At 33.1% G+C, this 13,738-nt stretch overlaps 1 protein-coding gene across 2 annotated transcripts in view; it reads right to left on the bottom strand.

Moving 5' to 3' along the window:
- FAF1 (Fas associated factor 1) overlaps positions 1–13,738 on the bottom strand; it is a 377,081-nt gene that overhangs the window by 239,985 nt on the left and 123,358 nt on the right. For both annotated transcript variants that reach the window (XM_011367679.2, XM_023535057.1), the window contains exons 5-6: positions 8,199–8,290; positions 1,161–1,252 (exon numbers count right to left, since the gene is read on the bottom strand). In XM_011367679.2, the coding sequence (XP_011365981.1) occupies positions 1,161–1,252; positions 8,199–8,290 (184 nt within the window). The remainder of the gene's footprint in view (positions 1–1,160; positions 1,253–8,198; positions 8,291–13,738) is intronic.

A 13,738-nucleotide genomic window follows, 5' to 3' on the forward strand; every position in this document is an offset into this window, starting at 1 on the left:
AGATATCATCTCGCACCAGTCAGAATAGTTAATCATCAATAAATCAACAAATAACAAGTGCTAGCAAGGAAGTGGAGAAAAAGGAACACTAGTACACTGTTGGTGGGATTGCAAATTTGTGTAGCCACTGTGGAAAACAGTATAGAGATTCCTCAGAAAAAAAAGAAAAATAGAGCTTCTATATGATCTAGCAATTCCACTTTGGGGTATTTATCCGAAGAAAACAAAAATTAATAATTTGAAAAGATATATGCACTACCATGTTCTTTGCAGAATTACTAGTTATAGCCAAGATATGGAAGCAACGTAGGTATCCGGCAATAGATGACTGGATAAAGAAAATGTGGTATATATACAGTGGAATATTATTCAGCAATAAAAAAGAATGAAATCTTGCCATTTCTGGTAATATGGGTAGACCCAGAGCATATTATACTAAGTGAAATACATCAGAGAAAGACAAATACCGTATGATCTTACTTATATGTGGAATCTAAAAACACAAAATATTGAATAAACAAAACAAAATAGAAATAGAGCCATAGATTATAGAGAACAAGCTGATGGTTGGCAAAGGGGATGGAAATTTAAAAAAAAAAAAAAAAGAGAGAATTAACTCTATATCTGATATTTTCACATAGTTCATAGTAAATAAATAAATAATTGATCATCTGGCCTGAGTTGCCTTCTAGAGCTTTTTTTTTTTTTTTTAAATAATAGAGCACAGTATTTTTTGAAGGAAATAATATCAGCAATATAAAAAAAAAATGTGTGTTTTTCAAGCTGCATTCTGCAATGCCCAATTAATTTTCCTCAAAAGTATGCCTTCTTAAGCCAATGGAGAGACTGGAGTTCAATTTACGCATTCTCTTCCCTCCAACTCTAGTCCTTCCCCTTCAAACAGTGCCATCTTTAACTATTTTTTACATAATGGAGTTTTGCTAAAGGTTTTCTTTGGAAAAAAGATTCCACCATTAAAATCAAACAAATAAACTATTCAAACAAGATAATTTGAAAATTTATATAGTTAACCATTTTTGGTAAGTTAAAACTTCAGCAAGATTTTGATTTGATTTTGATATTTATATAGAGCTGAAAGCAATGTTATTAACAACCACACTTTTTTCATTTAAGATTCACAGAAAAAGTAAACACCTTACCCAGAATGACTAGATGACGAAGGTGGTGGCAAGTCTGGTGTAAGAACATAAAGACTGTTGTTTTTTGGCAAATGTAGTGATTTTAAGACCATCTGAAAAAGAAAAAATAAAAACAAAATGACTGTTAACATTGTGTATTAATTTTTTCCTATAGTTCTTGAAAAATTGTCAATATTGTAATTTTTGACTTTTCATCTCTTGACAATTTCCTAAAAGGGTAATACAGAAGAACTACTGAATCCAAATAACCTTGTTTCTCCAATATATCATAAACTATCATAAATATGAGGTTAAAATAAAATACAAATTCTTTAACTCATGAAGAGATATAAATAGATTAAGAACACAGTTAAGACTCATTAATATCTTCACTGAAGAAGTATATCCTTGCAACTAATATGCACTTCATTCCAGGATCATTATAGCAAAAATTAGCAATGTAGGTTTTCAGAAGTCATTAGACCTAGAAAAGATCATCGAAAGCACCTCAATCTAATACTTTGAGCCTGAATTGGATGAGGTCTCTAGTAAGTGTTTCTTTGGTCAGATAGGTCAATTAACTCTTACTCCAGAGAATTCTGTTGTTGTTAAAGTACTCTGTCTGTGGTGAATAAACTGCTCTTGGGCTATATCTGACCTACTATCTTGATAACAGTATAAAATTTCACAAAATTTCTTTATCATAAAACTCCTTTCATACCTTTCAAACTCTCATCTTGATGGTAAACACTTGCTAATGTACTTCAAGCTTTTTTTGACAGTAATACACATTAAGAAACATTTTTTACATCTTTACATCATAACCCAGGACATACATATTTATTCAACAGATTTTTACTTAGGCACCTACTCTGTGCCAAGACTATTCTGAACACTGAGGGTATAGCAGTGGACAGAACAGTCTAAAATGCCTGATCATATGGAGCTTACATTTTAGTAGGAATAAATAAAATAAGTAAACTATATAGCTGAGTATTAGAAAGTGATAATTTTTTGATTAAATATAAAGCAGGGAAAGGGCGTGAGGGATAAGGGTTTGGGGAGTTATATAATTTTAAACCGGGTGATAAGAGTGGTTCTCACTTGGAAAATATGACAGTAAGCAAAGACTTGAAGGTGTTAAAGAAATAATCATGAGAACATAAAGAAAATGCATATTTCAGACAAACACAATAGCAAGTGCAAACGCTTAATAAAAAAACAATAAGTACAATGTAACTGAAGACAAATGAGCACAGGGAGGAGATAAGTCAAAGAGGTCACAATTATGGTAAGGGCAGGAAATGTGTTGAGTCATTTAGGCTATTGTAAGGACTTTGACTTTTACTCTGAATGAGATAGATGGGAAGCTATTAGAGTGACATGATTAAATATATGTTTAAAAAGGATCACTTTGTCAGCTGTGTTGAAAATGGATAGGAAAGGTGTTAACAGAAGAGGTAAAAGTACAGAGGAGACTAAAGAAATATACTAAGATAGTGATAATGACTTGTGCCAGTGCGTTGGTAGTAGAAATTGTACAAAATAGTTAGATTCTGAATATATTTTAAAGATAGCACCAAAAGGATTTGTTGACTAATTTGATATAGGTTATGACAGAAAGGAGTCAATAATGAACTAAAAGAATTTGGAATGAACAACTGCAAATGAAGACTTCCATTTTGGACACGTAAGTTTGAAATGTGTATTAGACATTCGAGTGGAGAAAATAAGTAAGTAGCTGATATGTCAGCCAGGAAGTCAGGGAACAAGCATGCATGAAGATATAAATTAGAGATATGAAATTGATAGTGCATATAGATGATACTTAAAAGCCATGACCAGAAGATAACTGAATTTAGTAATGCTGGTGACTTTGACAAGAGCACTAGCAGGTTCCTACTTAGACTGGGCTCGAGAGAAATGTGGGAGGAAAGGAAGCAAGACAAAAAATATAGACAACTCTTTAGGAGAAGTTTTATCATCAAGGGGACGAGAGAAATGAAGCAATTTCTGGAAGGGGAGATGGAATCAAGAGAAAAATGGAAGAAATAACATCATGTTTGAATATTAATGGTAATGTTCTACTAGAGGAAAATATTGATGATGCAGGAAAGACAAGAAAGAGTAAAGTCCTTGAATAGGCCAGAGGGAATACAGAATGTAATCCAAAGCAAACATGGAGGTTTGGTCTTAGATAGGAGATTGGATTGGCATTGGCATCAACAGTAACAGAAGGAAAAGGACAAGTAGGTGTGTAAGATGCAGATAAATAAACAGAGACCAAGCTGGGAGCTTGTGGAAGTTCTGTTGTGATTGCCTTTATGTTGTGAGTGAAACAACATAGAAAGCGAAGTCATCCGCTGAGAGTGAGAAGAGGGGAGAAGTGTTTTAAAGGTCTAAGGAGAAGATAAGTATAAAACAGCCATTTAGGAGAGTGTGGATAAACCAGGTAAACATACTATGATTGCCTAGCAATATTAAGGGGCCCTCTGAAGATCATGGTCATGAATTTAAAGATACACCAATCAGCAACATTTTGTTTATCTCCAGCCATATTTAGCTGTAAGATACAGGACAGACACAGCCGCTTTATCCAAGGCAAGGATTTTGGTCAAGCAAGATCCATGAAGCAAGAGTTGAGGCTATATGCAAGAAAACAATTATAACACAGACTGTGGAATTTAATCCACTGTAAGGAAGGAAGAAAGGACATGAAAGAAGTAATGATCATGAAAAGATGGAAGAAACAATGGATTCAAGGTCTGAATGGTACTGAAGGATTGTTAGAGTTAGGATATTAAAGGAAGTGAGCTAGAAAGATGAGAGACGGTTGAGAAGAGAATAGACGCTTGAAATTAAGATTTGAGAACTGTTGTAATTAAATGATCAGACCGCGAGAAGATAGCCGACAGGGTAGATAAAAAGATATTTGTAGGAAAGAAGTTCAAGGAATTAAGAAACCAAGGTGTTGGAAGGATCATTTACAAAGATTTAAATTACTGAACACACACACCTATGATAAAGTTTAATTTACAAATTAGGCACAGTGAGAGATTAACAACAGTAATTAATAATAAAATAGAATGATTATAACAATATACTATAATAAAAGTTATGTGAATATGGTCTCTGTCTTTTGTACTGTACATACAATGTGGATACGCTGGACAAAAGGATTCATATCATGGGTGGGACAGGGTGGGACAATCAGAGATTTCATCACACTACTCAAAATGGTGTGCAATTTAAAACTTATGAATTGTTTATTTCTGAAATTTTCCATTTAATATTTTCAGACTACAGTTAACTGAAACTACAGAAAGTGAAACCACAGATAAGGGGGACTACTGTATGTTTTACCAGTTAATCCAGTGATATGATAGCTGCTAGGGGAAAAAAGCAATGAACACTGAGAAGGCTACAGAGAAACAATGTCCTCAGGAAGACAGATTTCGGTCAGAAGATGATGGTGAAAAAAAAATGTATAGGGAAGAGGCTGACAATAGGAGAAATTTTTTCTTAAAAAATTAGTTGCTGAATTAGTTCCACAGGGCATAGCAAAAAGTTTCAGGCATTGTAGAGGAAAAAAGATAAAGATGCCGGGTGAGCAGAAACTGGAGATATGAGTGAGGGCAGATGTGAGAATCTTAGACTCCTTGCAGTGACTGTCATAAACAGCTGGAAAAGGCATAATGAAATTAGTCCTGACTGAATCATAGCAAATGATAATGTCAAGTCTGAAAGTGTTGGAAAGCAAGGTGAAACTGATGTCTAGGAAGTCCTCTTAGCCCTGCAGAGAGAAGCATGGACACCCTGGGTAGGGATGATCTTACCCAAGCATAGAACATGAGGAACTCATTCTTGACCCCTCCACAAGAGGGCCCATTTTACTAAGCGTACAGTCTTACTCCAAGGGCACTGGGATTTACTTTTGATTCATATTAGTTATGTATTAAGTAAAAATAACATTAATTGCAATACATTCTGACATCTTCTATTTCATTTTTGGTTTTGTTTTTCAATTATGGCTGTAACCCATTCAACTTTACAACCCACTAATGGGTTGTGTGACCCATGGTTTGAAAAAACATGTAGGAGGCAATAACCCGTAAGTTCAGAATCTACCAGGAGACTCTGAAGTTCTGAATCTTTATGTCAAATATATGCAAGTTATTTTGAAATAGATCTGTGCTCTCTCTATAGAGTTAACATGCAAACAAACCAAACACATGCATATAAACATGGGAAAGTTATTTTTACTTTTTTATCTTTCATTATTTTACTTTGTGGATTATTGCTAAATGCTTAGTCTTACCACTTGATCAAGTCATTATTGTCCTTTTGCCATGCCATCATCCAAAGATTTCCCACTGAATCTTCCCCCTCAAACCACACGAGGCATGATTAAATAAATGGATACTTTAAGTCAAGTATTCATTCATTCATTCCATGAACATTTATTTGATGCCTATTATACCAGGCATTGGATATGTAATGATGAAAGAAAAAGATATGGTCCTTTTATTCATAGTGCTCTGATAGAGAATGCTGGGATGGGAGCCAAATTTTATACAAAGCCCTGTTAGAGAACGTAACATTTAAGCTAAGACTTGAAGGATGGAAAAGAGCCACCCAAGAGAAGAACCAGGGATAAAGCCTTCAAGGTAGTTTAAGCTTGGATATTAAAATATCAACTCAGTAACTAGCGTGAAAAAATCTGATAATTATTTCCACCTCAAACATCTAAAACTTCAGTTAACTCATTTCTTTCAATCCCAGGTAGTTACATCTGTCAGGTAAAGATGTAAAGAGCTTGAACCTATTAGAAGAATTAAAAGGCAGTTTCTATGGCTGCAGCATGGAAAGTGAGGGTAAGAAAGGCTGAAGATAAACTTGTAGTGGTGAATAGAGAGTAAATAACACAATGCTTTTTAAACTATAGTGAGTAGTTTAAATTTTATTCAAAGTGCAATGAAAAGCTATGTTTTAACGAGAGTAATATAATTGGATTTGTGTTGTTTTTTTTTTTTTAAAAAACCCTCTGGCTGCTGTGTAGAGAATGCACTGGAAAAACCCAAAAGGAAGCTGGGAAAACAAAAATGAAGCTATTATTTTGGTCCAAGCAAAAGATGTTAATAGCTTGGATTAGCAAGTGCAATAAAAATGATGAAAAGTGCTCATGGTTGAGATATACACTTTGGAGATAGAATCTATAGGACTTACCAAAGAATTAGGTGTTTTAAATGGGAAAAGATTGATGCCCACCTTTTTGGATTTAGCAGTAGCCATATAATGTTGCCATTTATTGGGGAAGACTGTTGGAGAAATGGCATGGGAAGGAAAATCAAGAGCACCATTTTAAACATGTTAAGTTAAAGATGCCAATAAAATATGCAAGTGCAAAAGTGAATTACCAATTTGGATATGGGAATTCATAGAAGTATAACCTGGAAATAAAAATTTGGGAGCAATCAGAATATTAATGGCATAGAAATAGCAGAAATCACCTAGAGAAAAGAGTACAAAGAAATAAGTAACTGAAAATATTATTGGTAACATAGACTATGTTCGAATATTAGAACACATAGCTTTAAGGACATTTTCAAAATGACTGCCTTTCTCTTCATAAACTACTGAAAATGCCACATGAGAATGATTCATATCCATAGGTTTCTCAACAAATGAATGAATAAATGATACAGCTATGTAAACAAATGCATTTTGGTGTTTTACTTCTGCCAAAATTGCTGATTTACTAAGTGAGCACTTCTTTTTATTTTTAAATCCACATTTCACTTAGAATAGCCACTCAGCACCAGGGGTCAGCAAATGATGGACTATGGGACAAATCCAGCTTGCTGCCTATTTTTATATTGCCTGTGAGTTAAGAAAAGTTTTTATATTTTTAAATGGTTGAAATAAATTGAAAAGAAGACTATTTCATGATACAAATTTCAGCTTTCTGTAGCCATAAAGATTTATTCGAATATAGTCATGCTTACTCCTTCGCATATGGCCTACAGCTGCTTTCATGTTATGACAGCAGAACTGAGTAGTTACAAAAGAGACTACAGGGCCCACAAAGCCTAAAATATTTACTACCTGTCTCTGTACAGAAAAAGTTTGCTGACCCCTAATATAGCACATCACTAACTTGGTAGCTAAATTTATAAATATCTTGCCTGTAAATCTTCAAATACTCAGAACATCTCCATATATCGAGTGAACTCAAATACAAGCATTTAAAAGCACAATGCCTACCAGAAGACATTGACAAAGAAAAACTGAACCAAAAATCAAAGATTCTAAGTTTAAGCCTAGATATTCAAATATCGACTCAGTAACTAGTGTAAAAAAATTTGATAATTATTTCCATCTCAAACATCTAAAACTTCAAAGTTAACTCATTTCTTTCAATCCCTCCCAACTCTTCTCTGTCGGAAAAAAGTAAAAGTGTGTGAAATATTTTATACCTAAGGCTGCTACTGGGTCCTTGAGAATAGCAACAATTACCTTAAAATTGCAACACTTTTTAAAATTCTTGAAATATAATTCATTCCATGTACCTGCCACTAGCCAAATAAACAAAGATATATTCTTCTTAGCATTGAAATTTTCCAACTTAAAAACTTTTCCTATTACTATCTTTGTTCTATAATCAATACTTGGCATACATATATATACACTGTGTATGACTTTCTTCAGGTCAATAAGTAATCAAATCGTTCAGTAAATTATTATTCCAGGGCACTTACTGGCACCCTACAAGATTTGAGAAAAAGGTAAAAGCTCTCAAAAAGAGTACCAAATCACCCCCTATAGAATAGTTGGAGACAGAAAAAGCATGCCATATAGTGTTTTCATTTACATTCTGTATGCCTTTAAAACTGTTATTGCTTTACCAAAAACACTTTAGCTTGAAAAACTTTTGTTTGCTGATTTCTTAACTAAGTTATTATTACCAAATCTACTCCTGTTATATGTTAAACCAGTTTTGATACATTATTTAGTCAACTGCATAACCTAATTTTATTTCTAGGCAATTAAGAAACTCACACTGTCTTCCACATCTCCAGTCTTCCAGCCTTTTAACAGCATTTTAGACACAGGTATTTGAAGTTCATTTTCTAGAATCTGTTTAATTTCTCCTGTATAAATAAGAAGAGATTGAATATTACTAACAAAATAATGCAACATTTGTCCATATCCAGGGATAGCATTCATATTAGTCGTATGGTGCACAATCAATGACATTTGTCTGATGAATGAATAACAAAAATTTCAATAGTCTAAACTTCAAAACTTGATCAAACAACATGTTGTCCCTTTGAAGAACTCAGGTTGCAACATTAGTTATGATAAAAGACCCCACAACTAATTAACTAAGTAGTTAATTAACTGCATTACTTTTTAAAAGAAATAGATACCATGATTGGGGGTTTTAAGAGAAACAATCTATTTTAAACCAATCAATTGGCAATACCTATATGTGCTCAGCATATGGTAAGAGTAGCTAGTAAAGTATAAAACCTGAGTCATTATAGTACGGGGGAAGCAGATTTTAGAATGAAGATATGTAATGAAGTCTTATCTTAAAGAAATCAAATAACTTGTCTATTCTCAGTTTTTGCATGTGTAAAACAGGGACTAATATTGCCCATCTTCTCTACCCTTAGGGTCCAACGATGAAAGAAAATAACATCCATGAAAGAAGCTGAAAAAAATAAAGCCAATGTATATATAATCTAGAAGACAATTTAAATTGAATTAAAGAGAATTTCAGGGAAAAAAATGTGTTATATCAAATATGGCTTTGTGAGAGAGATGAGCCTTAAACCCAGCTTGAAGAAAAACTGGGTTTAAACCAAGCTTAAAGTATAATAACTAGGTTGCGAAGGAAAGTCAAACCAAAGGCAAGGACATTATTCGGTGAAAACTGAAAGGTCAAAAGGCAAAAATGAACACAATGCTAATGAGAAACAGCGAGGAATCACAATATTCCCAGTACTCCACAAATTATTTTTCAAGAATCAAGTCTACTTATAAATCAAGCAGCTAATTTCTGGTACTACAGTTTATCAAACAGATTGTTGAATCAGAATGTACAAATAATTCATACATCTGATTTTATTATGTTGGTGCTAGTCTATAATTTGAGATTAACACATAATTCAATTCCAATTATAAGTGACTGAATACTGAAAAACATTATATTACATATTAAAAGATAAAAAAATAATTCCATACTGATAAAGGAAAAGAAAGGTGGCGGGGGGCAGGGGGGAATTTACGCTATAGAAGTTCTATGGAAACACAGCTGCCTCAGCTAAGCAATGCTACACTCAAACCCTTCAAGACTTAGTGACATTTTTTTACTTTCCTAAAGAAAATTCCTATCTGGGCACTCCGTATAGTGATTAAACATTATAAAAGGAATTCTGGTTCAAAATTATATTTTAGAAACATAAACTTTTATCAACTTTGGCCTTCAAAAATGTTACTACTGACAAAGGATTGTTCTGTTTGTATAAATACATATAAATACTGCCTTTTCGTTTGTGGCTAAGGTTGCTATTTCTAGAGCTGTACTTGTCTGGAACTTTTAAAGCTTTTACAAATCTGCCCAGTGCTTTCCCCTTAGACACTTATCCTCACCACTCAGCATTCAAAACCTAAAAGAAGTTTCTTACAGATAAACAAAAAGATTTTTTAAGTTAAAGTCCCAATTACTCTTTGCAGCAAGTTTGGGGAACATATAAAACAAATAGTCTTTTGTTCCACAGGTAGTGAGGAATAGAAAACAAAACCAGAATCATGACAGCAAACCGAGTTCCACATATTTTAAAAATTATTCTCTTTTGGTTATCAATTTCTTCTTTTGTAAAGTGAGGATGACTATTGTACTAATACCTCATTGGGTTACTGCATTAAATGACATAAGGCATGGAAAATATTTTGTATTAATGTGTCCAATACTTACAAGAGACTCAAAAATGTTATTTTGAGTTGTATTGATTAAGGTAATACACATATAAGCATCTAGCATGATACCTGGCCAGCAAAGTTTCTCAATAAACAGTAGTTATTGGTTTAAGAATATCCAAAACAATTTAGAGCAGTGAAGAATGCAGCTAGAATGTAGCCAGTTTCAGAGCTAGTAGTCATACTGAGTCTGCCTGACTCCAAAGATCGTAACACAAGATGGTGCTGCCACTACAGTACTCCCTGTATGTTACTTGATATATGCAGATGTCATCAAGAACAGTCCATTGAAATTGCAAATCATATATCTGATAAGAGGTTAATATTCAAAATATATAAAGAATTCATACAACTCAATAGTAAAAACATCAAATAATCTAATTTACAAAGGGGCAAAGGATCTGCATAGAAATTTTTCCAAAGAAGATATACAAATGGCCAACAAGCACAAAAAAAGGTGCTCACTAATTACTGCATCACTGATTGTTACAGAAATGCAAATTAAAAACACAATGAGATATCATCTCATGCTTGTCAGAATGGCTATCATCAATAAGACAAGAGATAACAAACGCTGAGAAGGATGTGAAGAAAATGGAACCCTTGGGCACTTTTGGTAGGATTGTAAACTGATATAGCCACTGTGGAAAACACTATAGAAGTTTCTCAAAAATTAAAAATAGAAATACCACATGATCTAGTAATTCCACTTCTGGGAATATACATGATGGAAACAAAAACACTATGTTGAAGAGCTACTGGCATCCCCATATACATAGCAGCATTATCTACAATAGCCAAGATAGGGAAACAACCTAAGTGTATACCAATAAATGAATGGATAAGAAGTTGTGGTACACATGCACACACACACAATGGAATATTAAAAACAGAAGGAAATTTTGCCATTTGTAATAATATGGATGGATTTTTGAGGACATTATGCTAAGTGAAAGAAGTCAAACAGAGAAAGACAAATACTGTTTAAATCAAATATGGAATCTTAAAAAAAAAAACAAAAAAAACGCATAGAAAAAGATAAGATTTATGGTAACCAGAGCAGGGAGTGGAGGGTAAAGGAACTGGACAAAGGAGATTAAAAGGAACAAACTTATAGTTACAATATAAGTAAGTAGTGGGGGTATATTATATGATGATTGTAGTTAACAGTTCTGTGTGGTATATTTAAAAGATGTTAAGAAAGTAAACCTAAAAGTTCTCATCACAGGGAGAAAAAACTTTTTTTTTTTTTGGTATCTATATCAGATAATAGATGTTAACTAAACTTATTGTGGTGATAATTTTACAACATATGTAAGTCATGATGCTGTACACCTTAAACTTACACAGTGTTGTATATCAAATATACCACAATAAAACTGGGAAAAAAGATTTTTAAAAAAAAAGAAAGAACAGTTCATCGAATCCAACAGCATACTTTAAAAATAAAAGTTAACTGGATTATGATTTATATATAGTAAAATTCACTTATGAGTTTTGACAAATATATAAACTATTATAACCACATCAATACACAAAACATTTCTTGTATCATTAAAAGTTTATTCGTATCCCTTTGAAACAAAAACCTATCCCCACCCCAACCTCTTCCTTCTTACTCTAAAGATTAGTTTTGTCTGTTCTCTTTTACATCTGGGTTCTTTTGCTCTGCATGTTTTTGAGATTGTTGTACAAATTGTTATGTGTACCAACAGAGTTCCTTTTCATTGCTCAGTAGTATTCCATTATATATTGCAATAGGCAGCTTCTGAAATGGCCTCCAATGCTCCCCACCTCATGGTATCCATGCCCTTGGGAATCCCCTCCCCCTTGAGTGTGGGCTGTACCAAGTTACTTCTAATGAAGAGAATACAATAATGGTATTGGGATATCATTTCTGAGTTAGGTTACAAAAGATTGTGACTTCCATTTTGCTAGCATACCTCTATTGCGCTCTAACTTGCTCACTCTTATGAAGCCAGATGCCTTACTGTGAAGTGCTCTATGGAGAGGTAGACTTAACAAGCAATTGAGGGCTGCCTCCAAGAATGAGCGAGGAAATAAGGCTCCCAGTGAAACAGCCCACACAGAAATGAATCCTGCCAGCAACCATATCAGCGATCCCAGAAGTGAATCCTTTTTAGTGGAGCCTTGAGATGACACTTATTACAGCCCATTAGAGACCAGCTAAGCCATGCCCAGATTCCTGACCTACATAAACTGTGAGATAGCAAATTTTGTTTTTTTAAATCATTAAATTTTGAATAATTTGTTAACTGTAAAAGATAACTAATACATACAGATATAGCACAATTTGTTTATCCATTCACCAGTTTATGAACAACTAGGTTGTTTTGGTTTTTCTCTGCTATAAATAAAGCTGTTATGAACATTACTCTGTAAACCTTTTTATAAATATGTGTTGATTTCTCTTAAGCAAATACCTAAGAATGGAACTTCTAGATTGTAAGTGTATGATTACCTTCATAAAAAACTACCAAACTTTTTTCCAAAGTTGATGGTTCCATCCTGCATTCCACCAGAGTTCCAGTTGTTCCACATCACTACCAACAATTAGAATTTTCTATCTTTTTAATGTTAGCCATTCCACTGGGTATGAAGTAGTTTGTCATTGTGGTTTCAATTTGTATTTCCTGATAATTAATAACTAATGAAACTGAGCATTTTTTGGTGTGATTATTGGCTATTTGCATATCTTCTATAAAGTGCTGTTAATGAGTAAACCTTGCTCTTGATCTTAGGAGAGAAGCATTTAGTCTTTAATTATAAAATATTAGTTGTACGTTCTTTAGCAATGTGCTTTACCAGGCTGACAAAATTTCCTTCTACTGTGGCTTTGCTGCGAGTTTAATTAAAAAAAAAAAACAAACTTCTGAAACGTGTGTTAAATATTGTCAAATGCTTTTTCTTTCAATTACTGAAATGAACAGATAAATTTTCTCATTTATTGTACTAACATGGTGAATTACAATACTCAATTATAAACTGTTAAACAAGCCTTGTATTCCTGGATAAATCTCATTTGACCATAAGGTATATTATATATATGCTTATGCATATATTTTATTATATTTTACTGAATTTAACTTGCAAATATTTTGTAAAATATTTCTGCCTCTGTGGTTATAAGAAATATTGGTTTGCAGTTTTCTTTTCCTGTAATGTCTTTGTCTGGTTTTGATATTAAGGTAATGGTTTCATAAAATGAATTAGGAAACAGTTCACCTTTCTCTGTTAATGATTACTAACATTTCTTCCTTAAAAATTATATAGAGTTTACCAGTGAAGCCATCTCGGCTGTGGTTTTCTTGTGGAAGGTTTTGTCAATGCAATTTATATATTAGATGTAAAGTTATTCAGATTCTTAATTGTTAGCTGTGGTAACTTATAACTTTAAAATAATTTTCCTAGCTTAACATTTTGTGTAACTTTTAAATTTACTGCCATATATTTGTTCTTAATGTTGCCTTATAATCTATTTAATGTCTAAAGGTATCTTTCATTTTCAATATGAATAACTTGTGTTTTCTTTCTTTGGTTCTTATTCATAGTAGCAAGAGAATTATCAATTTTATTATAGTCCTCCCCAAAAA

The sequence above is a fragment of the Pteropus vampyrus genome, unplaced genomic scaffold, assembly GCF_000151845.1.
Source record: "Pteropus vampyrus isolate Shadow unplaced genomic scaffold, Pvam_2.0 Scaffold135, whole genome shotgun sequence".
Classification (NCBI taxonomy): domain Eukaryota; kingdom Metazoa; phylum Chordata; class Mammalia; order Chiroptera; family Pteropodidae; genus Pteropus; species Pteropus vampyrus.